This window comes from Vidua chalybeata, chromosome 3 (assembly GCF_026979565.1).
Source record: "Vidua chalybeata isolate OUT-0048 chromosome 3, bVidCha1 merged haplotype, whole genome shotgun sequence".
Lineage (NCBI taxonomy): Eukaryota > Metazoa > Chordata > Aves > Passeriformes > Viduidae > Vidua > Vidua chalybeata.
The window spans coordinates 42,027,362-42,053,499 of NC_071532.1; the positions used below are offsets into that span (position 1 = coordinate 42,027,362).

The following is a 26,138-nucleotide window of genomic DNA, read 5'->3' on the forward strand; positions in this document are numbered from 1 at the left end:
AAATTATCTTAATTCCCAGTGATAAGCATCTGGTAGTTAACACAGTGCTGATACAGAGTAGAATTAAAGCTGTTACTCCTGGACAAGTTTCAGTTGTGAAAAAGATTGGAGATCCCAACATATGCTAAGTGCAGCCCCCACAGGCACTGCTGCCTATCTGTGCTCCAGAAAGCCAGGTGGCCTGTGGGGCTGCCCTCCCAGCACAGGAGAGGGCTGTGAGGCTGAGATGCTTCGGGTGTGGTGACTCTAGAGTGCTATGAGGCATATAAAGCGCATGGCTGTGACACTAAATCTTAAAGAATAGTTTTCCTTTGCTCAGCTCTTAGGTGCTAGTTTGTCTTTTTTGGGCTCAGAATAGTTAAAATTTGGTGTAAAATAGGACCAGGGATGGTTGAGAGCTTGTGTGCCCTTGTGTATGGTACACAGGGGCAGTGGAGAATGGTCTGTTTTCTTCAGGATCTTTGTATGCTGAACTTGAAACATTTCCAGGATGAGTAAGTTACCTCAAATGGCATCTGCCTTTACACTCCAATCCCCCCCCCCCCACTTTTGTGAGCTGCACAGCGAGAATTAAAACTCAGGGGAGGCTGAGAGGATGTGTAAGGACAGGGTATTAGTTATGCTCTGCTCTGGCTCCTCAGCATTTAAATTAAATCAGTTTCATCTCTATTATCTATCAGGAGAAGCAGCAAAATAGAGGTGGTGTAACAATTTCAATTTAACACATTTTAGTTTGCAAAGGGAACATGGGCCTGGAGCATGTGCTAGGTGAGTTGCCACAACTGGAGAAGGTGAGCCTCTGTGCAGGGTATCTATATTCCAACTTCTTTTTGTAGTGACTGGTTTTTACTGCCTCTCCTACCAGTATTTTACAGTAGCTTGGCTGAATTCTAGCACAGTACATTAGGATAATTGCAGGGACAAATAATCTAAATCTTCTGATTTACAATCTGTTAGAGTTTAATCTTTAGTAATGAGAGTAGAGAAGGCTTTCTCATTACTTTGACATGCATATATCTGCATATATGCATATTTGTAGCAGCATGAGCATGACCTTCAACTAGCACTAATCTGTAAATCTCCCACTGCAGTCAGTGAGCTATGTGGATATGTATCAGATGAATATCTGACTTTCTACATAAGTGAAGTGCTCCAAGATTCAGACATTTAGTAATTTTGTTTAGCAATCCTTTTAAATCCTTTTTAATTACAAATTCAAACTGTCCTTCCTCAAAATTTTAGAACAATCTGAAGAATGCAAGACTCTTTTCTCATTATATTCCCTTCCCTTCCCTTCCCTTCCCTTCCCTTCCCTTCCCTTCCCTTCCCTTCCCTTCCCTTCCCTTCCCTTCCCTTCCCTTCCCTTCCCTTCCCTTCCCTTCCCTTCCCTTCCCTTCCCTTCCCTTCCCTTCCCTTCCCTTCCCTTCCCTTCCCTTCCCTTCCCTTCCCTTCCCTTCCCTTCCCTTCCCTTCCCTTCCCTTCCCTTCCCTTCCCTTCCCTTCCCTTCCCTTCCCTTCCCCAGTGACTGGGAAAGGTAGACATATAAATTGAAGAATGAAAGAAACCCAACCCAAAAAGGAAAGACAAACGGGTTTTACCATTTTCAAATGAGTCTATGGTATACAAGAGGAAGTAAGAAAGAAATATTCCTAGTATGAGCAATCATGCACAACCAGTATGACAGGTTGGAACCAGGCAGAGAAATATAATCACAGAAATCACCTAAGCAATCTCACTCCCAGTGTGCTTTAGGTCTCTATGCACCCCCTCTACCAGTGCAAGACAGGCACTGGGATGCAATGTGTTTTCTTTTGGGTTTAAAGAAACACAGCTTTAATGCAGCATCAGAACAGTCACAGGTCACTATGTTTCATCTCTCTGAAGACTGTATGTTCCTACTTCCAGGCAGTATCTTTGTGCAGGTGAATCCTTAAATTACTGCATGCTGTGTGTGAATGCTGGGTTTTGTTCTTTAATATGCTGAAATATTATTATACATTATTATACCACCTGAAAGTCCTTTTAAAATTAATATTAATTTTGCAACACCCACTCAAGAACTGTAGAGTGTGTTCTCTTTTTTCAGCAGAGAATGTGGCACAAGTCCAGTCAACACCCTTTCAATTCCTCTAAATTGATTTTTTTAAAATTATTTTTGATTGCTCTAGACATAGGAGGTTGAAAACATTTTTCCATGTATGAGTTACAGAGATGTGTAATAAACAATGAGTCATGAATCAAACTTATGTCCATGGAAAGTTTTTTTGTCTTGTCCCTTGCTAACACACAGGGCTTCTTGGTAACAGCTAAATGCATTAGGTGCAATGAGAATTATGTCTCCTGAGAGCAATGGTGCTAAAACAAAGTGTGTTGTTGAACATCAGTTACTTTATCAGCCGTTGCTGTATCAATGTCTAAAGGCAATGAGCTGTGGTTTTATTGTTCATGCCCAGTCCCAACGAGACTGAGTGTATTTAACAAGCAGGCGGGCCAGGTAAGGAGGAGCTGCTGTTTGTTTCCCTTTGCTCCGCACTCTGGGGACATGGTGTTCTGTGGTACCTCCTCCCCGAGGCACCTGTGCCTGAGGCATAACCTGGCCACCACCTCCTCCCCAACAAAGGCAAACAACAAATATGCAAACCAGCTTCCTCCTGGACACTGCCTCTGCAGGGGGAGCTCCGCAGCAGCAGTGCTGGTTCACTGAGAGGAGTGCCCTGGCTCCAGCAGCAGGTGCTTCAGCAATAAATGCAGGAAGCTGAACAAAGCTATCAATATTCTACCCTATGGTCTGAGAAAATGCAGTTATATGAAAGCAGAGCAACTCAATTTAATCTAGGCAAATGCAGGGATTAAATGACTGAATGTGCTCTTCTATTTCCCCCACCATCCCCATTAATTTATTGCATTTGCCACTTAGGCAGAAGGATCTGCTTCATGCCACAGGGTCTGCAATAATATATCATGGCAGGCTGATTAACTACAGGCATATTCCTCCAGTAATATATTAGATATTCTCCTCTCCCCTTTTCCATTCAGTTCAATCAATTGCATTCATTATACAGTTCATGGGAAAATGGAGAAGAGAAGAATTCCTGCCACGCTTATTAGTTTATCACTATAATTTTTCTATCCAGCCATAGTACTAGTAATTGAACTAAATCGGTCTAATGAATGCTTGAGAATTGCTGTAATGCCACCATGAGCACCATTCCCTCTGACCACATGGTCATAATTTTTAGCTAATTTTTTAGCTTCTCCTAAAAATTAGCAGGACTGAAGCTGTCTTTGTTGTTTGCTTTTTTGAGGACGAAATTCTCTCATGATTGTCAGACACTGTATGTCCCAGGTATTACATGCAAGTAAATAACTAGTTCAGTTAAAAGTAAATTGCCAATTTTATTTTTTTCAGCCATTGGAGGAAAGCAAGAAAACAAAAAGCCTTGTTAACCAGGGCTGCAGTCTAACATCAGTCTTCGGGATGAGTTTGTGCTATGATATTTTAACAATTGCCTACAGATGAATAAAGAATGCCAGCCTTTCATTAGCAGCCAACTAATTATGAAAAAAATGAGGATAGTTGATTCTTTAATTGCTCTACACTGTAATTAATTAGCAAGGATTCCCCATCTTGTTCTTTGTGGTGGCAACACTGCTGCAGGATAATATAGCTCTGTGTACCCTGTGGCACACAGGGTTTGTCAGCACTGCTGCAACTCTGGTTCAGAGTGATGGTGATATTTTCCTATTTTTCCTTAGAAATTCTAAGTAATTTCTCTGTCTCATTGTTGCAGGACATTGTCAAAGACCCCAAGTTTATCCTTGGAGGAGCCACCAGAACTGACATTTGTCAAGGGGATCTTGGTGAGTGATTCCTCCTGGATGGATGTGTTCATGTCTACACACTGTGAGGCACAGCAGCAGTGTCCTCACAGAGGAGGGGTTGTTGTCCCTCCTGAGCTGGTGGGAGCAGTGGAGCTGGAGGTCCTGCCCAGGCTCGCCTGGCCCACGGCTACTTCTTGGATAGCTCCCACCCATCCATGCCAGGGACCATCTTGGTGCAGTGGAGCTCAGGATGAGGGAAGGATCTTCACTCGAGGGTACTGTGAGCCCAAGGGAGTCTTTTGTCTGCCAGCCCCTCCAGACTGAAGCACAGTCTGCCCTGGCCAGGCAGGGACACCTCTCTGGGGACATGCAGGCTGTCTTTTGGGTTTCAGGGGAAGTGGCAGCTAACATCTCCTCTGGCCCCTTTTTCTCCTCTTTCCCCCTTCTCAATCCACAGGTGACTGCTGGCTATTAGCAGCCATTGCTTCTCTCACACTGAATGAAAAAACACTAGCAAGAGTGGTGCCACTGGATCAAAATTTTGGGCCAGATTATGCTGGAATATTTCACTTCCAGGTAAGGTGAACATCTGTCACAGAATGAACACATCTCTGTCATTACATTTCATGGTGTATTTTGCAGTGAGGCTGACAGGTACTGCAGAGGAGACACTGAAAAAAGTAGGATTTCTGAGCTTACATTGTTGTTCATCTTTTGAGAAACAACTAGAGGGCTACGTCAGCCTCATACAGGCACAAACACAGCCACTTCTATTTTGTGAACAGATACATAGCTTTAGAAATAGTTTCACATTTTCCTGGGCACACACACCTCACTTAGGATATAAGTCCTTAAAGGAGTGGAACTGGGATCTGTAACAAACGTGTGTCCTAAAGGAGTTTTGAATTATGTGGTGAACACTGGTGCAGGTATGTGATTGACATTATCCAGGCAAGGAGCTACAGTACATGTCTACACATTTAGTCTTGATGCTTTCTCAAGGCAGATCACCCTTCCTAGAGAGCAGCCTTGCAGGGCAGAGCAGGAACAGATGATTTACATGTCTTCTAATCGAGCCTATGATTGTCACCAACTTACAATTAGAAATACTGGGACACCAGAATCCTACTCTCAGGAAATGCCGTGCTGTCAGCAAACTCATGCACCATCCTTTCTAAACAGTTTTGGCAGCACAACGAGTGGCTGGATGTTGTGATTGATGACAGATTACCCACCTTCAAGGGCCAACTGTTTTTCCTGCACTCAGCTGAACTCAATGAATTTTGGAGTGCCTTACTAGAGAAAGCCTATGCCAAGTAAGTCCCACTGCACATACATCATTTGCTATTTGTACATACATTGTTCACAGTTTGTTTTTATGGTATTCACAATTTAGTGAGCAGCTTCTAGCTTTGCTGCTGCCCTTGCCAGCCTGACAACTGGCACTAAAGAAATAACACCCCCAGGCTTTAAACATACGGACAAATGGATGAATTAAAAATGCAACTAAAAAGGGAAGCAGAATGACCCCAATTCTACTGCTTGGGTACACTCTGGGGTACTTATTTTGACTTCAGTGCTATTGCTGCAATTCTACACACGTGCAAGAAAGCTCACAAACATGGATATCTTGAAAGCAATTCTCACAGTCAGTGTGTGTTTTCCAGGTTGAATGGCAGCTATGAGTCTCTGAAGGGTGGCAGTACAATAGAAGCCATGGAAGATTTCACTGGGGTTTTAGGAGAAATGTATGATGTTAAGGTGGCTCCCAACAATTTCTATGAAATCCTAGAAAAAGCCCTGAAAAGATGCTCAATGGTGGGCTGTTCTATTGATGTAAGTAAGAAATGGGGTCTCAGTTTCTTGGTGCCCTCAACTTTGGGGTTCAGTGTTTTCTGGTTTGAGTTTCACTTTTTCTCCTGATGAAGTTTGCTGCTTGCAAAGACTAGTTAAAATTTTATTGAACTAGGCAGTGTGATACTCAGCTGGCTGATGGGGCCCTTCACCATCATCACTGTCCATCAAAGCCTTTTTACAAGAAATGAGACCATGTGAACACCTGATCTCAGTCTGAGAGTAAAGATTGAGATCTTGGAAATGTAGATGGTGCTGAAACAAAATCACGGGGGCAGAGGAGGAATTCCACTCTGGAACCACCTCATTTTTGCTCTGAGTGAACAACACTTAAACCAACCCACATATTTTTTTCCCGAAAGGGGACCATGGTTGAGCAGAAAGACAAGTTCCCTTTTTGTAGTAAGGGTTAGCCTGGAAGGGACCAGGTGACACCACTTGGGATCTCATTCTGAAGCGAGAGGTTAATTCACTTTTTTTTCCTCCTATTCAAGACCTGCAGTGCTGCCGAGTCAGAAGCCCGAACCCCATTTGGCCTTGTAAAAGGCCATGAGTATTCTGTGACTGGCATTGAAGAGGTATGTCCAGCAGCACGGGGCAAGGAGACAGCTGGGGAAATGCTAAGGGATTGTCCCCTCAGCCTCAGGTGAGGGGGGAAGTTATCCTGGAGAAGTGGTCCAAATTCCCATCCAACTTTCCCTCCCACATCTCCTGTGGCACTCTGCACCTTTTGCCCAGCTGTTAACACCAGCCTCTGCACACTGGAGAAGCCTTGCTGCCTAGATCCTGGCATTTGATATTTTCTCTATTTTCTTCTTCCCCAGGTGAGCTATAGGGGCCAGCAAGTGCAGCTTATAAGGATAAAGAACCTGTGGGGAGAGGTAGAGTGGAACGGCCCTTGGAGTGACAAGTGGGTACACTGTCCCTTACACACTGGCCTCGCAAAGGCCAAATCCCAGCTTCTGCTCCATAGCTGGCTTCCTGGAGCCCCAGCTGCTCCACGGGAAATTAAACCAAGAGTTTGCATGTGCCTAACAGTGTTACTGCCCTACAGCATCTCCCCCTCAGTATTTTCAAAGCAGCACAATCAGGGACATTGTTGAGGTTGTTTAGCCCCCAAAACCTAGCATCAGCAGAAATCATGCATTAATATAAATGAGATAAGTTAATATTAATACACTCCCAATTGTAAAAGTTACACATTTGGAGTGATATTTTTGGTTAAATATTTACAAGCCTGTTGCTGTAGTACTTGCAACACAACATCCATAGTTCATCCTACTACAGGTAAGCTGAAACTGACAATGTATTACCCCCTCTGAATAGCTTGCATATCTCTTTGTTTTGGGGGTTGATTGCTTGGGGTTTCTAAACACATCAGGAGTAATATCTTAATAATAATAAATGGGCATTAAATGAGACCCTCTCCATGCCAAAGTTGTGGAAGGACCCCAGAACACATGCAGGGTTGGCCTGAAAACCAGTCAGGTTTTACTACTAATGGTAAACAAAGAGCAAAAAATACAAAATGAAAAAAATACATGGTTAAAAAAAGCGACACTGCATTCCTCTCCAACACACACTTTTCAGTATATTTTTGCACATATGCATTGTTTCATTTTTGTTTCACTTTTTCTTCTGAGTTTTTTTTTTTAATTCACATAGATGCAGAGGAGAGGAACCATAACCTGCTTGGCCCTTTAATATTGCTGAGACATGTAACCATTTGTAGGACTACTTTAAATTTCCCTGTCCTTATCATGGCTCAGAAGTAAATTAAATATGTCCACATCAGCTCAGATCCTTTGTCTTGAAGAAAAACATGGATAATTGATGTGTATAATGAGTTCTTAAATCTGAGAAAGATGGAGAGGTTATGATCAGGACAGGCATCTGGCAGTTTATGCTGTTCATCAAAAAGGCTGTCTCTGCAAGGCAGAGCTCTGACTCTGCATTTGGGTGGCTTTCTGGAACTCAGGATGAAGAGGGATTTGCAGGTCAGTACAGGAGCCTATATTAACATTTTGCAGTGGTTGCTGGAATTAAAAAACACAACAGAAGGTGCCTTCTACTTCCTAAGTTTATTATGTCAAATTGGAAATACAGTAGTGCACTTCCAGGATTCCTGAAAAGCTTTATCAGGTTTCTGTTTGGTTTTGATATGCCACAGCTAGAGTTGAAGGGGTGCATGAAAAGGAAGCAAAGACTTAACCTGGGGCCCCAGTTACTCCACTGAATCTCTCTGTGCAGGGGAAGGAACCTATTCAGTTCCCATTAACTCAATTTTGAAACAAACATCTGGCCCTAAATTAGCAACAAGAGTGAAAAAGATGATGGTGCTACAGATGGAATACAGATTTAAGGAGAGTGTTTACTTAGCAACATCTTGAGGTTTACCAATAGCCCTATTATCTTCAACTCAAACACTGAGACCAGTCCTAATGTCAGTAACCCATTTTAAGACCACTCTGGAGCAGCTTTGGGATCTTTGGCCTGATGCTGCTTTTGGCTGCATTAATTGGGTCTCTGGAACCGTGAGTGCCAGTGGGATCAGGAAACCTCTTAAATGCAACTGTGTTCGTGTAAGCTGCGCAACTAAAACACACGTGAGAGGAGAACAGCCTGCTGTTACATCCAGCCAGTCATTCTGAGCCAGGGAAAATTAATTGCCACATACCTGTAGTAAAGCTTGATTTTGTTTTCCTGTAGCTCTGCAGAGTGGCACTCAGTCAGACCATCAGAGCAGAGATGCCTGTCTCAGGCAGCACGGGATGATGGAGAGTTCTGGTAAGACACAGGTTCTTAAAGTGTGGGACTCTAGTCAGAAATCAAGGTGCAAGTGGCCAGAACAAGCAACAAGGAAGAAGTCTTTGCATGATGAAATTCTCAGTTTCTGCCTAAGAGAGGGCAGGTAGAATGCTCCCTTTGTTTTCTGTGTTTTATGTGTCTCCTTTTGTTATCTGTTTTAATAACAAAAGCCCTCAAATCAGTTTAGTTAGTGGCACTGGTATTTCAAATACTGCGTGTCTCCCATGAGTGTAACATCCTTTAAATCCTTCCCATGAACAAAGGCAGAATATACAGAAGGGAGCATTGTATGGCACTGTACCACCTATGATGGTGACTGTATCACCTGGGCATCACCTGGGAGAGAATGAGTCCTGAGAAGCAATATTACTAGTTGCATAAAGTAAAAGACCACCAAGATATGTGTGAAATTGTGGAAAAATTGAAGAAATGAAATGAAATGAAATGAAATGAAATGAAATGAAATGAAAAAAAAAAACAAAACAGGTGGAAATTGCTTTAGAAGTGTGAAGTGATCTTCATGCCAAATTCATGATCTCAGACAGAGCAGATGACTGACTTGTACATGATCCCCCCCCCACCCCTGTATCGACTGTGCTGTGGCAATGTGTTGGGTCACATCTTCCAGGGCCAGATGCTCAATTCTATTACACATAGGGAAATCTAGAGAGGTATGCAATGGAGCTATTCCAGGATTTTGCCTGCAAGTTAAATCAAAGTTCAACTTCAGGCCTGAGAAGTTATTTGAGATAGACAACGCAGCACATTAAGTCACACAAAATGATTTATTGCAAATTTTGATGACTGGAGGGGACTAGGTCCATTGGCTGTTCCATTATTGTGTTTTTACATAAGGTATTTTGAGTTATTTTGCTATTGACATAGCAAATACTATGCAGTTTCTTCAAAAAGCTTTTGTGTTTGTTTGGGTTTTGAGTTTGGTGGGGTTTTTTGTCTGTGTTTGACCTAGTTACATCTGTAGCTTATGTGGTGAGTGTAAAGGAGACAAAGACTTTACATGGAACCCAAGTAACTCCAGCAAGTATCTCAATACAGGGCAGAACTTAAAGTCTGATCATGTGATGGAGGTGAAAGTGTGCAAGGAGGCATCAAATGGCCAGTGAAATTAATAGAAAAAAAATCCCTTTTTAGACCCTTTTGTTCTTTGGATTTGTGAGAACTGAAGAAAATCTTCATGGTGACATGCTGAGAACATTGCGACCTCATTAACTACTCTAAAGATGTTTTGGCTACATATTAGCATTTCATATTAGTCTTGTCCAGATGCTTCTAATAGATGCAAAGGGGCATCTTGTGGTTGGCTAAGAAATCAGCTTCTCAGTCCTCCTAGTCCCTTCCCTCCTATGATCAGAGGGTCAGAGTCTTCTTTTCCCTTTGTAAGTACATACCCAGAAAAGCTCTAGGGAAATCAGAACAGGTGTTTTACCTCCTAGAAGTCAAATCCAATCTATAAAGGGCAACCCCTTCCTCTGCTTTGCAGCACATTTCCAAAGGGCCCAAAATTGCATAATGTGGCCAGGAAACCAAGCCATTTAAAGACAGATTTTGCTATGCTGCCCCTGCTTTGGTGTCCTAAGCATCAGAGTGAGAATTAGCAGTGCCTAAGGGTAGCCATATCTGTAAATAGCTGACAAGAAAGGTCAGAACTCAGCAAAGCAAACCCTGCTGTTTCTTTCCACACTAAAACCAAGTTGTAAAATGGCCCATAGCAAGTGTAAATTAATACCACTGCAGACATCTATTTGTTATGAGGAAGAAAAATGGAACTAGCTGTGTTGGACGAGGCACAGTGGGGGCTAGCTGGGTCCTATCTACCACTGCCACAGACAAACTTGTATCTTGGAGGGCTTTGGCTCTCCTGCTACTCCATTTTGTTGTTAGGCATCTGCCACAGGAGGAAAGGGACAGTTGCAGAAGATTGTGTTAGGGAGGAGATCCATTTCTGTGTCTTATTTCTATGGTCCAGGGAGAGAGGAGGGCTCTTCCAGATAGAAATTCAAAGCACAAAACATATCTAGATGTCAAATTGCCCTCATGAAGGCCTAAGGCATCAGAGGAATGTTCAGCCTACCAAGGCTACCCTCAGGCTTAGAGTATATGTGCCTCCTGTCCTTGTGGTGCACACCATGTAAGCTGCTGTCTCTTAGATAGTTTCTGTGCACTGTTTACTTTTGTTCAGGGCTGCACCCAATGCCCAGTGGTGCCTGGCTCTGGCTGTCCCTTCTCTTGGCTGTTTGCTTAGTCCTGGACTGACTCCTTGGCCAACAGGACCATTGGTATTTTTTGTCCTTATACTTGCTATATAAAATCTCCTGGCATATCTTCTCCATGTGCTTAAGAGGCTGCTATCAACCAGCCCAGCCTAGCAGCTCAAAACTGCTCATATTGTGGCATTTGCTCCCTCATTCCCATTGTCATGTACGTGTCTCCACCTTGGGCATAAAATATATGCAACACAATCTGTGGGGCACATAGCAGGCAGCAGAGTCTATGGTACCTTCAAGGGTAGGTTGGAGACATTTCTCAAGTCCAAACACACTTTATTTCTCACATTTGGTGTATATTTTTGCTAGAACGAGGTCCCAGGCACTCACAAGGGAGGGAAGGGTGAGAAGCTTGAGCCAAATGTTAACTTTAATTGCAGTGCAGACAGGTAATCATATCATGGCTTGGTAATCCATCACCATGTGTCACTGGATGTGCTATCTTTGTGCCTGACATTGAACACACAGATGATTTGTATGAAGACTTAGCTCCTGCATGTGCCAGACAATTCTTTGGTTGGGTATTTGGCAATACAGACACAGCCATTAAGGCCAGCATGGTGTTGGTGAAATAACTCTTTCCACTGTAGGTTTGGTGTCAGTGTCACTTCTATTTCATCTTAGACTCAGTTGTAACTGAATAAAAGTGTAAGAGATGTCAGAATGAGATGCAGACAAAAAGGATGCTTGTGCTTTACACCACAGTGAGTGAAAGCTAGTTGCTCTCCTGCTGTACACTGGCATATATCCATGGTCACCAAAACTACTCTACATGAACTGGTGATCTGGCCCTGGGGCTCTGGTGGGGGGATAAATACTTCTGCTGGGCATCCTTGACAAAAATGAATGGCTGCCTGTTCCTTACCACGTCTTTTGCTCAGGATGAAGTTTGAAGACTTCAAAGTGCATTTTGACAAAGTTGAGATCTGCAATCTGCAAAGTTGAGATCATTATTGAGATCATCTGCCAGATGCCCTGGAAGACAGTACTACCCACAAATGGGAATTGACCATCCACCAAGGCAGCTGGGTCTGGGGAGCCACCGCAGGAGGATGTATAAATTTCCTATGTAAGTACATACCAGTTTGAAAATGAGAAGCAGGCACTGAAATCTTTACCTGCCCTCAGCTATAGCTCTTCAGAGAGGAGCTCTGTAGCCAGAGCTGTGGGTGCAGGACAGTTCAGCTGACAGGAACCAGCTAAAGGGACAAATGAGGAAACTCAAACCACCGTGTGGTTTAAGAGTCCTGTATTTAAATCAATTCTGTGATTGTTTTTTTTGAATGAACAAACCAGCAATGAACAAAGTGATAAATGGTCATGTGGTCCCACTTGAGACTTTGTGGTGAAAGACTGCTTGTTTTGCTCTCAGGTTCATTGGATCTGATTTATCTCTTAATGACATTTGCATGAGCAGGACTAGGTTCAAATAAGCCAGCTGAACTGTAGCAGCAAATATAAAATGAGACAAAAAGCCCAAATCAGCCAACATATTTATGTGCCTCTGAAGCTGTGTCATGGATCATTGTAGCTATGTAATTTTAGCAAAATTTCATCTGACAACTTCTTTTAAACCATGGTAATTTAATAAGGCATCAGGCCTAAAATCTTTCCTACACCTAGTTCCATGAAGGACTTTAGGATTTGGCTTATTTTTTGCAAAGCTTAGTAGAAAGAAGTATAACGATTAATGGAAAAACTAAGTTTGAGTGAAGCCTCATCTTTATTGTCTTTTTTGGTTTGGTGGGGGTATTTTTGTAGTAGTGGTGGTGGTTTATTATTCTGAATCAAGAAACTCTCTGGTGTTCTTTCCGTTGGCAGAAACTTTCTGGACAAATCCACAAATCAAGCTGCATTTGACTGAGAAGGACGATGGACAAGATGACTGATGCAAAAAGGGTCGACGTAAACTCAAGAAGCTTGGAGCTGAAATGCTGACCATTGGCTACTCTATTTATGAGGTATTCCTTTGCTGCTACAGCACAGGAGCTGCACTATTGGTGTTTGGAACTTTCTTCGGGTTTGTATCCCTGCCCCATTTTTGGGGCCTTTGCACCTAAAATAACCTTCAGTAAGTAGCCTAACAGTTACATCAAGGCCTGTGGAGGATGGAATCCTCTCAGAGGAGAATTTAGGAGTCCCCATGGTGCCATGGGTTCCTAGGACAGATCCCTCAGCCCCATGACTCTGTCACCCCCTGCCTGGCTTAGGGAGAGGGAATATTGCTTCTTCTGAGCATCCTGGGGTACATCACACACAGATGCCTGTCCCCAAGTGAGGTTGAGGTTGGTGAATCTGTTGTCACTGCTCTCTGACACCCTATCTGGAATGGTGGTGTTTAATGGCAGGGCATGTTTAAGTAGGAAGACATGTCCCAGAGTGCTCTGAAACTGCCTTCTGGGTGGGAAAGGACAGTGGTAGTGGGTCCTTGCTATAAGGTGGGAGCTAAATTGCTGTAAGCACCTGGGAGAGGGAATGAGAGTCAGGATCACAGCCTGGGGTGACACTTGTGCCAGGCAGGATTTGTCTCTGTGATTAGAAAAGGGGTAAGTATGGCTTTCAGCACATCCTGGCCAGTGCAGCGCTGCCTTTTTTCCCCTTTCTAGAGCCCAAGCAGAGATGGACACTTGGGCAAAGACTTCTTCAGGTACCACCCCTCCAAGGCCAGGAGCAAAACCTACATAAATTTAAGGGAAGCATCCCACCGATTCAAGCTGCCACCGGGCGATTACATTCTTATTCCGACCACATTTAAGCCACACCAGGAGGCAGATTTCTGCCTGAGGATCTTCTCTGAGAAGAAGGCCATCATTGAGTAAGTCAGCAGCAAGCTTTGGGCCCTCCAGTGCTCCCCTGCACATGTGGTTTTTGTCTGCTGGGGAGAGTGTGGCTGCCAGGCACCCAGCTCCACAGCAGAGACCCAGCATGGCAAGTTCTTGATCATTTGTGGTTTTTTGTTTGTACTTTTTTGTTTTTACATTTTTGCTAAACCTGACTTGTTTTTGAGAGGAGTTGAGAAGGTGGGAAAATAGGGTGTGCCATGATGAATCTGCTGGATGTTTGACAGGGAAGGGTTGCTAGCTGGTACTGTCTGGGTCTCTATGAATACAACAGTACAGCAGTGTTTGCTTCGTGCTTATTTCCTCCCAAAATCTGTCCAAAAGACAATTTTATGTTAAAAAAGCATATTGAGGAAACAGTGTGTTCACAATGAATAATGAGAAAAGAATGAGATTAATTCTTTAGCAGATGACATGCACAGCTGTGCAAAAAAACCCTGTTTTATCATTCACCTGGGGAAGAGGTAGCAAGCAAGTTTCTACCCCAAGCAGATGTTGAATACCTTCAGATACCAAATAAGGTTTTGTTTTCTCCAGGGATCTAGATGAAAAGGTTGCCATTGATCTTCCTGAGGTAAGTCTACAGAGTTAAAGTAGCAAGACAATAGCTCAGCAGAAGCCGGCACACATTGCTTTTACTGTATTTGGCTAAACCACTTTCATTTCACAGGAATGTTACACAATTGCCAGCTTTGTGTATGTCACTGAAATTCTAAGCTCTGCTGAATATGGTAAAAGAGCTGTAACAATCAAAATCATAATCATTATGCTTCGCATCCCCTTGAAGGCAGTCAGTGCCAGCCAGCATGAAAGATGGGTGTCAGCCACCACGTGTGCAGTGTGCACCACCCATTAGCACTGGGCAGCCACATGGCTGTTCACATATTTTAAAATTTTATTTATTGTGAAAAATAAGAGGCAAAAAAATGTCTACTAGACCTACATTAATTTTGCATACAAATATCTTTATTTTACTTCTCAGTATCTGCGGGACTTGAGAGAGAATGCTTACACATGCACGTGCCTACTGAAATGATTGAATTCTTTTTGCTTTTGAATGGCTTGGTCTGCCTGCTGAGCACTAGTTGCAGCTGGGTATGAGTCAGCTCCTGCTTAAGTGTATCCCTGCAAATAAGGCATTAATTGTGGTGTGCCTTCCCATGGAAACAAGCTAAGCCAAGATCTAATTAGTTTCCGTGATCTCAGGGCCATGTTCTATACAAAATAAATCTGTGCTGGGTAATATGCTGAAATGCAGCCACCTCTGGCTGCTGCTCTCAAGAAGATCCCAGGATAATGCCACGGGAGAGAGCTCAACAGCGCTGTGGTTGTTGGAGGACCGGGGAAACAGAATGGTGCAGGGCGGGATGAGAGGAGAGAGAGGTGTTTTCCAGGATGGGTGCTCTTGGTTTTTACCAAGGCAATGGCACGCTATATACTTCTTCAGGTGAAGGGAATGAGAGGGTGACTCCCCTTGGGCAGAGAGGTAGCTGGGAGGCCTCAGATCTGGCAGAGTTTAGAAGCATATGTACCCTTATTTTAAGATGTACACTGGTCTGGGGTGTACAGGGGCTGTTTGCAGGAGAAATGTCATGTTTTACAATTCTTATAAGGACTTGTGTGGTTGGTGTTGCAGCCTCTAAATCCAACCCCAAGCCCACAAGAAACTGAAGAAGAAAAGCAATTCCGGACACTGTTTGAGCAGATTTCAGGAAAGGTGAGTGCACAACACTTTGGGTCAGAGCAAGATGTAAAAAGAGGAGAAACACTTCCACTCCTATACAGGGCCATGGATACATGAAACAAACCCAAAATAATTTAGGAGGATGCTTAGTTGTAGTGTGTTGTTTGGGCACCAGATGTCACCATGTCCTATGGCTCGATGGATAAGGGTGCAGTCCCTGGTGAGCAAGCAGGAGGACCAAAGCTTGAACTCAAGCTCTGAAGGAGCCTGCCTGGTTTAATATTCAATTGCAGTTGAGTTTTCTTTGCATCAACAGCTCTCGTTGAGATCTCCTTCAGACACACTTATGCACAGCAGCACTCCTGAATTTTCCCAGCCCTTAAATTTTTAGCTTTTTCTGGGTTTTAGATGGTTCTCTTTTGATGATTTGCAATAAAGTACAGATGAGTGATGTTTGTGTTTTCTTAGGTTTTTGGTATGTCTGATTACAGAAATATTCAAGTAACAGATGCTTCACTTTTATTTTTCTGCAGGACATGGAGATATCTGCAGAAGAGCTTGAATATGTTCTGAATGCTGTGTTAAAAAAAAGTAAGTGCTGACAACTTCTAAGTTAAGGGTTGTATATAACTTTATAAAATCTGCTATTTAATTAATTTACATATAGAAAATTCAAGGCTGTCTTACGACCCCAACTTGGTGTCCTTGAGCCAGCGAGGGCAGAGGAAAGCATTTGGTTCATGACCTAACCACAAGCCTGCCCTGCCTCCAGCATGATCCATGTCAGTGGATCAGTGAGGCCAGCTCTCCATTGCACTGCCACACTGCTGTGGAAAAGCAAGCACTAGAATGGGACTTTTAAGACCTGGATGTAGCTCATGATCCTTCTACAGGCCCTTTGTACAGTGGGAAACCTGTCATCCCTGAACCTCATCTCCTGATTTACAAATCAAGGACAGTATTTCCTGTCATGTCTCCAGTAAATGCATCTTCTGTCTGGACTGAGACTTCTCTGTGGTGAGAGCTGCCTTCATCTTCCAGTTCACAGCCCTCCCATAATGAGGACTAAGAGTCAGCTATCTCTGTTCATTAGTCCAATTTTCTCCTTTCTGCTTATAAAAGACAGCTTTGACCATGACTTCTTTTGTATTATTATTCTTTTTCAGCAAAGAACATAAAATTCAAGAACTTAAGTCTCATTTCATGCCGAAATATCATTTATCTTATGGATGTATCCTTTCAAATAAGGAGGCTAAATGGAGAATGAATATAATTGTCCATAACATTATATGTTGTGGATGTCAGAAATGCATTTGGTAATGTCATGGCAGATCACTACCCAAAGAAAACAAATATACATTACTGTTTTATCCTGATTTTTATTTTAGAAATTTAGGATTAGGAGTTTCAGCACAAACTGTTTTATATTGCAGACTTCGAGGCAGATGCTTTAATGCTGACCACCTTTAGAAGTAAATCTCAAGCTACTTCTGAAGAGAACAGTGCATTTTTCAAGCTGTTGTTTATTTCAAAGAGACCCATAAATTTTAATTCAAGAAAAGTCTATTGTCAGGGGGCTAAATTCACCAGACAGAGTTATACATGCAAGTTATGGGTCAGAAATTAAGGATCAGCAGTGGTGAAAATTGCTGATATCAAAGCTCGTTTTTGACAATCAGTTTAAAAACTGGAAAATCTGGTCTTTCAGCTAATTCCTAGGACTCCAGGAAACAGATATGTGGGTGAGAGTTGTCGGTCCAAATTTAGGCATACATCTAAGCCAGCTTTCTAGGCTTCCTTTGTAGATAGCAAAAGGGGTGTTGTAATTAATTGTTCTGGATATATTTAACTGACAGGTGCTAAATGACTGCTCAGACATTGGGTGAGGTGAATCACAGCCCTGTTGCTTCCCCACCAGATCTGTCCTTTGCAGAGTTCTGGTTCCTGCTGAGTTTGCTTAACATGGCTTCTCCTCAGGTAGAGGTGCTTTTGCAGTGTGCTTTCCCCATAAGCAGGTTTGTTACATGAGAAAAAACAGTCATATCAAGGCAAGTATCTAATGTTTGGTTTATGTCTTACTTGTTCAGCTGAGATCTTCTTATCTTTTGCTTTTGTTGCTCCAGTCCATGACAGAGGTAATAGCCATTCAAACATTTAGAGAAAACAAAAGCAGACAGAACTTTATCCTGTTAAAGCTAGTTTATAATATTAAAATTCAATGCAGGTTAGTCACTTTGCACATGCAATGAGAAATAGTACCAGTCCTAAATTTCCTTGCTTAAAAACCAAACCTCAGTAGGGAGCTGGTCCATGTTCGCATCTCATCCTTACATGGTATTGGCACAGATCCAGGGCCTGTGCTTGACCCTGGAGAATGGCAGCAGTTCCAGGTTTACTATTTAGGATACAACTGAATATTTTCCATGATTTGCAATGCTTCCAAGCAAATCTCTGCATAGTTTTGAATAAATAGGGAGACATCTCTTCCTCTGCTTTGGAAGCACAAGGAATGCAGACACAATCATCCCACTCTGGACATGCTATTTGGAGCACAATGGAGGAGAAAAAACATAAAAATGAAAACCCAAGTCAATGCTGGCACAGTCTCCTCTGTGTCACATGCTACTGAATTCCCTGGCAACTGTCACCATGGGGTGGTGAGGAGCAGGGACAGAGTTCTACATGACCCTGGGAAGAAGAACCTGGCTGGGTAAAAAAAACCCTTTGCAGAAGTGAGAATGCCATTGGAATCTGTGGGTGCCCTCAATAATGTCACCAGTTCAAATAACAGCAGGTGTTAGCTAGACCACACTTGGCATGTTTTGACCTTTATGAATGCTCACTGAGCCAGTGTCCCTCTGAGCAAGGGCTTTGTCCTGGCAAGATGGAAAAAGGAAGGGGAATGGGACCATTCCTTATTTAGCATTTAAGAGCAGGTGTCTCATCCTGGAAATGAACTGTGCTCAGTTCATCAATAACTCAGTGAAATAAGCCCCTCGCTTCAGGCAGGGGGAAGGCCAGGCAGATCTAATCATTGCCTCCTAGAACTGCTATACAGGCATTTATTTCAGACCATAAGGACCAGATTTTGCCAGTCTCACCCCACTACTCCCATGAATTTTTGCTTGAGCGATTGCAACAGAACGGACAGATCTAGATAAAAATACTGAACAGCACATTGGTTTACTAACTCCTTTGGGTATAGTAGCAATTTGTTTTAATAAGGTAATTTAATTCTCTGAGTCATTTATATCCCATTTACATCCAAAACTGTTCTTGCCTTAGAATAATTTTTCTTCTTTATATAGTGACTGAATTGCTCAGCTGTGTTTTTATATCATATAATATTCCTCCAGTATCACAGCCACAGGCATGACTGTAACTGCTGTAACTCTACCTTTTGAGAAATCCCAATGCCAGTTTCAGCAGCACCATAGGCTTTCCAGTCAACATTTTCTGCTTAAGGGAACTACTCTGGTAAGTTCAGATTGAATTTGGACTTTCATACGACAAGTCCTTTTCCTTAGTTCATATTACCAGACCAGGGGCAACGGGAAACTGGAATTCAGTGAGTTCAAAGTTTTCTGGGAAAAACTGAAGAAATGGATAGTAGGTGACATTATCCACTGTAATTTTTCTTCCATTTCATTAGTTACTTCCTGAACAGTTTATTAGGTATATGCAGACAAAAATGGAGACAGGAGTGTGTTCCAGCCATGAATTTTAACACAAAACAAATGTTTTAAAAGCATGGGATTTGTTTTGGATTGTCAAAGACATTCTTAGCTTTCCATGATGATAAATCATAATGGTTTTCTGGAAATAACTGAGATTTTTGTAAGCTAATCAACTATGTTTGGGATAAAGAAAGCAATGGACACTAATAAGCAAGCCAGTCAAAAGGAAACTTAAGGAGTTTCCATAGCTGCTGTTGTACAGAAGAAGAAAGTGATGATTCATTACTAGTAGGACACAATCTTTTCCTAAGTCCTTGCATTTTCATTACTGATCTCTCAGAAGTCAACTGTACTGAAGTCTGGGAAAGTGCTGATTCTAATTTTAAACACATTTCCCTGCCACTGTATATGGCAGTAAGAGTAAGCAGGCTTGCAGAATCAATCACAGACTGAATATTCAAATAAAATACATTATAATTGTTTCCTTATGGCCATTAATAGGTTTTTCTGAATTCGTGCTTCACCAAAGCATTCAAAATATGCAGTTCTTTGCTTCTTTTCTAGCCCATCAAGAATGGACAACATTTTCTGGGTACTAATGCCACATCTCTTTTAACAAAGGATACATTGTGTTTCAGCAAGGGGCTTGAGAAATCCTTGTACTCTGTAGGAAGATTTGCACATATATTTGCTGGAAAATTTTAAGCTGAATGTGATGACAGCTCCAAATAACTCATATTCCAAAGGAGAGTCGTATTTGCTGTCTCAATAAATGGATGGAATTTAACTCCAGCTTGCAAATTGCTTAATATGTAGGTCAAACCTCAAACTGTTGGACCAGTTCTCTTGGTTGTACCATGAATGTGGTTATTCAGGTCTTTTATATGTCGAAGCAGATTAATAAGTGACATTATTAAGTAAGTTACATCATGCTAAAATTTGTCTCTAGTGTTCAGAACTACAGAGAAAAACATAAAAGAAGATTAAGAGAATGTGTCAGTTAAGAGTTAAAAGACAGAGAACAATACATCTTTCTAGTTAAAATCACTTTTCAAAAAATCATGACATTTTTAATGAAGAGCAACTCATTTTTTTTAAATGCTTGGATTTGGCAGTACTTGTTTAAGTCACAACAACCTCTTCATATGACAAAGAAAATTGGGACCAAGATTTGCTCCTCCATTATAAAATCAGACTGGATCTAGACCAAAGTCTTGTCAGCTTTCTTAAGTGCTTATGCTATGCAGTTGGAGATAAACACATTGCCTTTCTGTGCTGTATCTGTGCTCCCTTCCATATGCCAGTATTGAGCTTTCTGTGTTCTCCTTTCATAACAGAGTATCTTTCTTCAATTTGACTTTGATAAATCTGGCTGCATGTCCTCTTACGAGCTTCATGGTGCTCTTAAAGCTGCAGGTAAGACAAGCACTGCACTTTCTCTGCTAAACCTGTTGGGCAGATCAGCATGAGTGAAGAGGACAATCAATCACACAGTCCAGGTACTCCTGAACAGGAAGGAGGTCTAAACCCCAGAGAGAACGTGGGCACATTGAATAGGGGAATTTTGCCCCAGTTACCCTCAGTATTGAAGGGCAGGCAGTCAGAGCAATCTCTATATTTTATTGAGCTCTGTTAAACTCAACAGAGCTGCACATGTGTAGGGTTAGACCTTGAAACAGACCAATTTGGAGTCCATCTATATTCAAGGGTTGAAGGAATAGCGAGTAAGCTGCTATGAAGAGAAATCACTGCATTAGTATTTCATCACAACTTATATTTATCAAAGCAGATAATTTTGCAGAAATCCCTCCAAATTCAGGAAGACAGAACAGTCTCTCATACATCATAGTGTGCATGGACTAGAAACTGCAGTGCCTGAAAAATTTCCTGTTCAGAGTTTGTTATTTATTTCAGACTTAAGGAACTTTGTGGTTAGATCTCTTTCTGGATGGATGTGTGACATGGAGTATCCTCCCATTAACTGTTTTTCAAGATTAGTTAATAGAGATCTGTAGATTCCCCCTGACATGTGAGGTTGCTCACTTTTTTTGTGTGTGTGTCTTTGGGAAGGATATCAGCTCAACAATTACTTGCTGCAACTGATTGTCCTCCGATACTCTGATGAGCAGTTCCAGATTGAATTTGATGATTTTCTGAACTGCTTATACGCTTGGAGAATGCGAGTCGTGAGTATCTTCTTCCTCTGGAATTTCATCCCCTTTGAAAAAGAAATCATTCTGCTTTTGGCTGTTGAGCATGTTGCACAATATCTGAGATTGAGTACAAGGCCAACAGAAAGGAGCTGTGTTTAGCATTTGCATGTAGGATGGCTTTTCTCCTGTAACATGAAAAATGTTCTGCCAATGGAAAATTTCCCCATGTGAATAGAGCTTGCTACATAAACGCTGCAGCAATATTGAAGGCATGTGAAGAATGCTGGTAAAATCCTTCTTGTGGCTTACCCAGGAGCTTAATTTGGGATCACACAAGTTCAAGGTTCAAATATTACTTCTGCCTCATGGAAAGAGAAAACTGGCGTGTACTTGGGCAGGTATCTCCTGTACCTTTTACATGACATGTTCCATTTTGGCTTCAGATGTGGCTCCTTGTACACCAAGGCACCCAAGGTCTCAGTTCACTTCTGGCACAGAGTCACTCTCATTACAAAACAGCAGTAGTAGAGATAGGTTAAAAAAATGACTGGATAAAGTGATCATTAGCGTGGCCACAAAGTTAAATAAAACTCAATTCACTCTATGAGAAGAAAAATCAACTTTATTTGCTGATTTTTTTTGTTTTGTTCTTGTCTTTACTTTCTGGCTTGACTGTAGCAATAGAATTATTAAATTTCTGAGAGATAGAAGTTAAATAAGATATATAAAGAAATGCAAATTGCTTGGTTTGATTTCAGAGTATACTTCAAATCTGACTGTTTAGCAGATTCAGGACACTTCTTCCAGACAAGTCCTGAAGAGAGCCTTGCATAAAGGCCTTAAGTCAGCAAGACGTTTCCTCTTGCAAGGACTTTGCTTTGTCAGAGGAGCTGCCACCACCAAGCAATCCTAAGCAATCTGCCTTTGCACCAGGCCTTCCCTCTCCTTGGCATGGCCACTTGTCCATCGTTGTGGGTGGGAGAGCTCATGTGTGAATATGAATGCGGTGTATTTATAGCACTGCTGTCCGTTTCTCATTTCAGGAGTATTCCAAGCACTGAGTGTGAAAAACAAGGAGTTCATTAACCTGAATATAGGCGAGGTATGAGCACAGATTCATAAACATTGACAAAGTGATGGGGTTTCTCTAGAGCTTTGTCCTCTTCTAAGAGCTGGAGTATTTCTGCATGACACTTCAGGTGCCCATGAGAGTGCAGTGGGGTATCTGCTATAGGTTTCACCACTGCTGGAATTTTAGAGCCCACTACAGCCCACACACTGATTAAATCTCCTCCACGCTATTTCCTTCCTTCCTTGCCCTGTGGCATATTGACAGCTTCCCATGCCCCTTTCTAGTTTCTCTGCTTTTTTTTTCCTTCCTTGGGTGCCAGGTTTCAGTAGGGGAAAGAGGAAAGAGCAGATGGGAATGGGGGGGGTCTTTCACTCCCCCTGAGGCCCCCAGGAATTGAGATCAGCCTCGCCTGTGCATGTCTGTCATTTGCTTCTCAAAATCCTCAGGTTTCTTATTTTCTTGTGCTCTCCTTGTCTCCCTGTTGCTGTGAGCCATCTCTCATTTCACACTAAACCAAAGCTTCCTGGGGTGAGACACAATGAATTCCCAGGGAAAAGAAATGTGGGAACAAATGTGGACAGGTGGGATGCAAATAAAATAACTGGTGTTTCCAGCATGTAGTGCTTTGCCTTATTCCTTCCTGCTGGCTGAGGTCTCTCCTTAATGACAGGATGTAAAAGCCAAGTGAGCAAAGGTCCCTTTTCCTGCCTGGGGTCAATTCAGAGCAAAGCACTGCTTTGGAATGGCTCTCATTTGGGGAAAGACATGGGGAGGGAGAAGGGCCTGAAATACTTAATTGTAAAGTTGATCTTTTTCTGGTACTAGTTTATCAACCTGGCAATGAACATCTGAAGAAATCTGATTTGGATGCCAGGAGTTTCTTGCGACTTGGCTACTGAGACTTTTGCCCCAAGAGCTGAGGTCCCCTTCACATGCAAACTTCACCAGGAGATTTCCTGCAGAGAAACATGCATGCTGCCCCCCTTTCTGTTCTCCAGCCCTGTGGATGAGTTAAAGTGTCTGATCATGTGTTTTTGTTAGAGCCTAGTACTGGATTTGGCACTGAGCATTTGGATGGAGTACATATGCCTCTCAGTCAGGCTTAAGCTGTTGTTCCTGAATGACCACAGGTTTTTATGAAATAGAATTGAGTTCAGTTTCAGCATAGCACAGACTACAGTGATCAAAAGTCTTTACTGCTGCTTGGCTACTGATTACTGTAACAGGCTTTTGAAAATACAAGGTTGCATAAAACATGTTCTGTTTGGAATTTATTTCTGGGAATAATGTGTGGCTGCATGGCAAGTTCCCTGTTGTAGCCACGTGGATAGCAGTCTGGTGAACTGTGGACAAAGAAAGACTAGGGACTGTGTGGATGAAAATTCACTTCTTAATAGTTGTGGTCCCAGGTCCAGGGTTCCTTAGAAGGATGGTTAAGCTAAGGTTTGACATTCATCACAGGTGTACTTTAGGGAAGAATTATTGCATCTCACATTTTCCTAGTCCTTTCTCTGCTACCAACAAAGTTCTTCTGCTTCACATTTTGCTGTGTAGCCAGTGAGTGTTCCATAGGTCCATCTCTGCAGAGTTGCACACAGTTTGTCATCATCTTCAGAGAAACACGTGACCTCTGAGACACTGAGCGCTTGCATGGGGCCCTTTTCCTCCAGGCAGTTGGAGATTGTGTCCCACACCAGCCATGCTCCAGAAGAACAACTATAATAATTTTAGATTAACTAAATGTACCCATCGGTAAGCTCCTGATCTCTGCAGATGCTATTTTGCATCTGTGACTTACACAGTATTATTCATGTGATGTGGGTAGCCAGTGCTGACTTAAAAAGTAACAGTAATAGCAGCCAGAGACTTAAGAGGTCTTCACAGGATTTGTTTCCATGCTAATCTTCATAACTTATGTCTATTTTATAATGAATCAACTGGCTGGCTTTGTTTCCTAAAACCTTTCTCACAGTGTAACAGATGGCCCTAGGCTAGCCTTGCATTCCCTACTGTCTGGGATCACTGACACAGACAGGGTTTTGTTTTCACTAGATTTAGACCTAATGAACAATTCAGGAAAGAAAATCAAGCTGCAGTAAAGGTGAAACTCAGTGAAAAAACATACAGATCATGGTGTTTAAAATACCAACTTTTCTTTTTTCTAAGAGTTACAATCTTGTAACTATGCAGAAAATACTCTGGAGCTAGCTGGAAGCTAAGCAAAAGGTGATGGTTGCAGTATTTGATTAACTGAGGTACTGAGCCCCATGAAGTGTATTGATTTTCAGATGTGCTGGTTGTATGCTCTTTTACAGCACCAGAGACAGCTGTCTAAATTTGTGAAAGTTTGGATTAAAATCTAAACTGTCCAATGAACATTCAGCCACACACTTGAAACAAAAACACCCCCAAATTACAGATCCTTCATTGGTTCACTTAGATACAAGCTTAGATGTGGATACAAATTTGTTGTAATATACCATTGTTCACATGCTATGCAGAAGAAAAGAGATGTCTCAATACCTGGCATTACCAGTGTAGCTTTCTGTTGTCTCCACAGAGCTGATGTTGTCCAGAGAAATCAGAATTGCTATACAAAAATTATAAAGGTGGGAGCTATGAGGTACAGGCAAAAATCTCCTCAGCTTTAAAAACAAAATCCATGCATTTAAAAAAAAAAGCCCTGAGGAGTTTTCTGCCCACTCCAGGGGTTGCCTGCTGACTGTACCACAAGGAACTTGGGAGATAACCTCTGAGTTCTTTAGGAATCAGCCTCTTTCTTGGGCAGGCAGCTCTCTGCAGAGAGCCCAGTCCCAGTCCTGCCTTGGGGCTTACACAGCACCCACAGCCACAGCAGAGGGCACATAAGGGAATTAAGCCCAACAGAATTTGTAGGTACAGCTGGGCTGCTCCATGGCCACTCAGACTCTGTTGCAGCACAGTTCCTGTCTCACCACTTTGGCTGTAAGGATATTACAGATGCTTGTGCTAAAAGCCTTGCCAATATCAAGGTGAAGAACAGTAATTGCTTGTCCTCTGTGCTAGACCTTTTCCTTTCTGCACTGGAGCAGGGCCCACCTTAAAAAGGGAAGAGTAACTCTGGCAGTAACTTTTGCAGCGTGAAGGTGGAGGATTATATAATCCCTGGTGAGGTGCGGGTTTTGTGTGCTATTGCACTATTTGTGTGAGTGACTGAGTGGGAGACTGAGACGTTTGATTTTACAGCCCCACCTGAACACAATTGTCCTTCTCAGCGCTGCACTCGCCTGGTGTTAGAGCAGGAGGGCTACTTTGCCCAGAAGCAGGAGTTTGGGCTTGCTGGTCTCCTTTTCTTTTAATCAAGAACCTTGAAGCTAGAGCTTGCTACCTTCTCTGACATAAGATGAGGTGCAGATATATTTGGCTCTATACCATTACTGGAGCAATGGCAAATCCCTTATGGTGCTCCGAAAGCTGGGAGTGGTACACTCCCTAATGTGGTGCACACAGACCTTGTTAGCAAGAATGGCTCCTGCTGGGAAGCCCTGCCTTGTCTGCTAATAGCAACATTAATGGGGAATATGAGAGTCATTTTTCATAATTATGTGAGTGGAAAAAACTAAGAATCATTTAGCTACAGGGTTGCAATCTGAGCATGCTTTCCCACTACCTCACAAAATTGAAATCTCACCCTAAACCTACTGCTAAAGCCTTAGGTTAGGTGTTAGCAGGGGCTGGCTGCTGCTCTGGAGCTGATTGTCTCTCCTCTGCTCCCCTGTGTCCTCTCAGCCACCTTGGCACCCCAAGATGCTGGGCAGTGCACCAAGACATGGCACATTTCTGAGTTTAAAGGAACAACATCAACTCAAGGCATAAACCTTTAGTGAGGACATTCATTTGCGGTTTGCCATGAGCTCCACCACCTCCACCACCCTAACCACCGTGATGGTAGATTTGGCAATGG

General features: G+C 42.5%; 1 protein-coding gene across 1 annotated transcript; it reads left to right on the plus strand.

Moving 5' to 3' along the window:
* Window positions 1-746: 746 nt before the first annotated feature.
* CAPN9 (calpain 9) lies at window positions 747-23,047 on the plus strand. Its single transcript, XM_053937507.1, is given in 21 exon segments — window positions 747-791; window positions 3,792-3,861; window positions 4,280-4,398; window positions 5,005-5,138; window positions 5,490-5,658; window positions 6,171-6,254; window positions 6,501-6,586; window positions 8,386-8,463; window positions 11,651-11,838; window positions 12,591-12,730; window positions 13,376-13,584; window positions 14,147-14,183; window positions 15,246-15,326; window positions 15,827-15,884; window positions 16,460-16,524; window positions 18,834-18,902; window positions 20,308-20,386; window positions 21,041-21,130; window positions 21,133-21,156; window positions 22,167-22,225; window positions 23,021-23,047. Coding segments are annotated over 21 exon segments (1,911 nt in total).
* The last annotated feature ends 3,091 nt before the right edge of the window (window positions 23,048-26,138 follow it).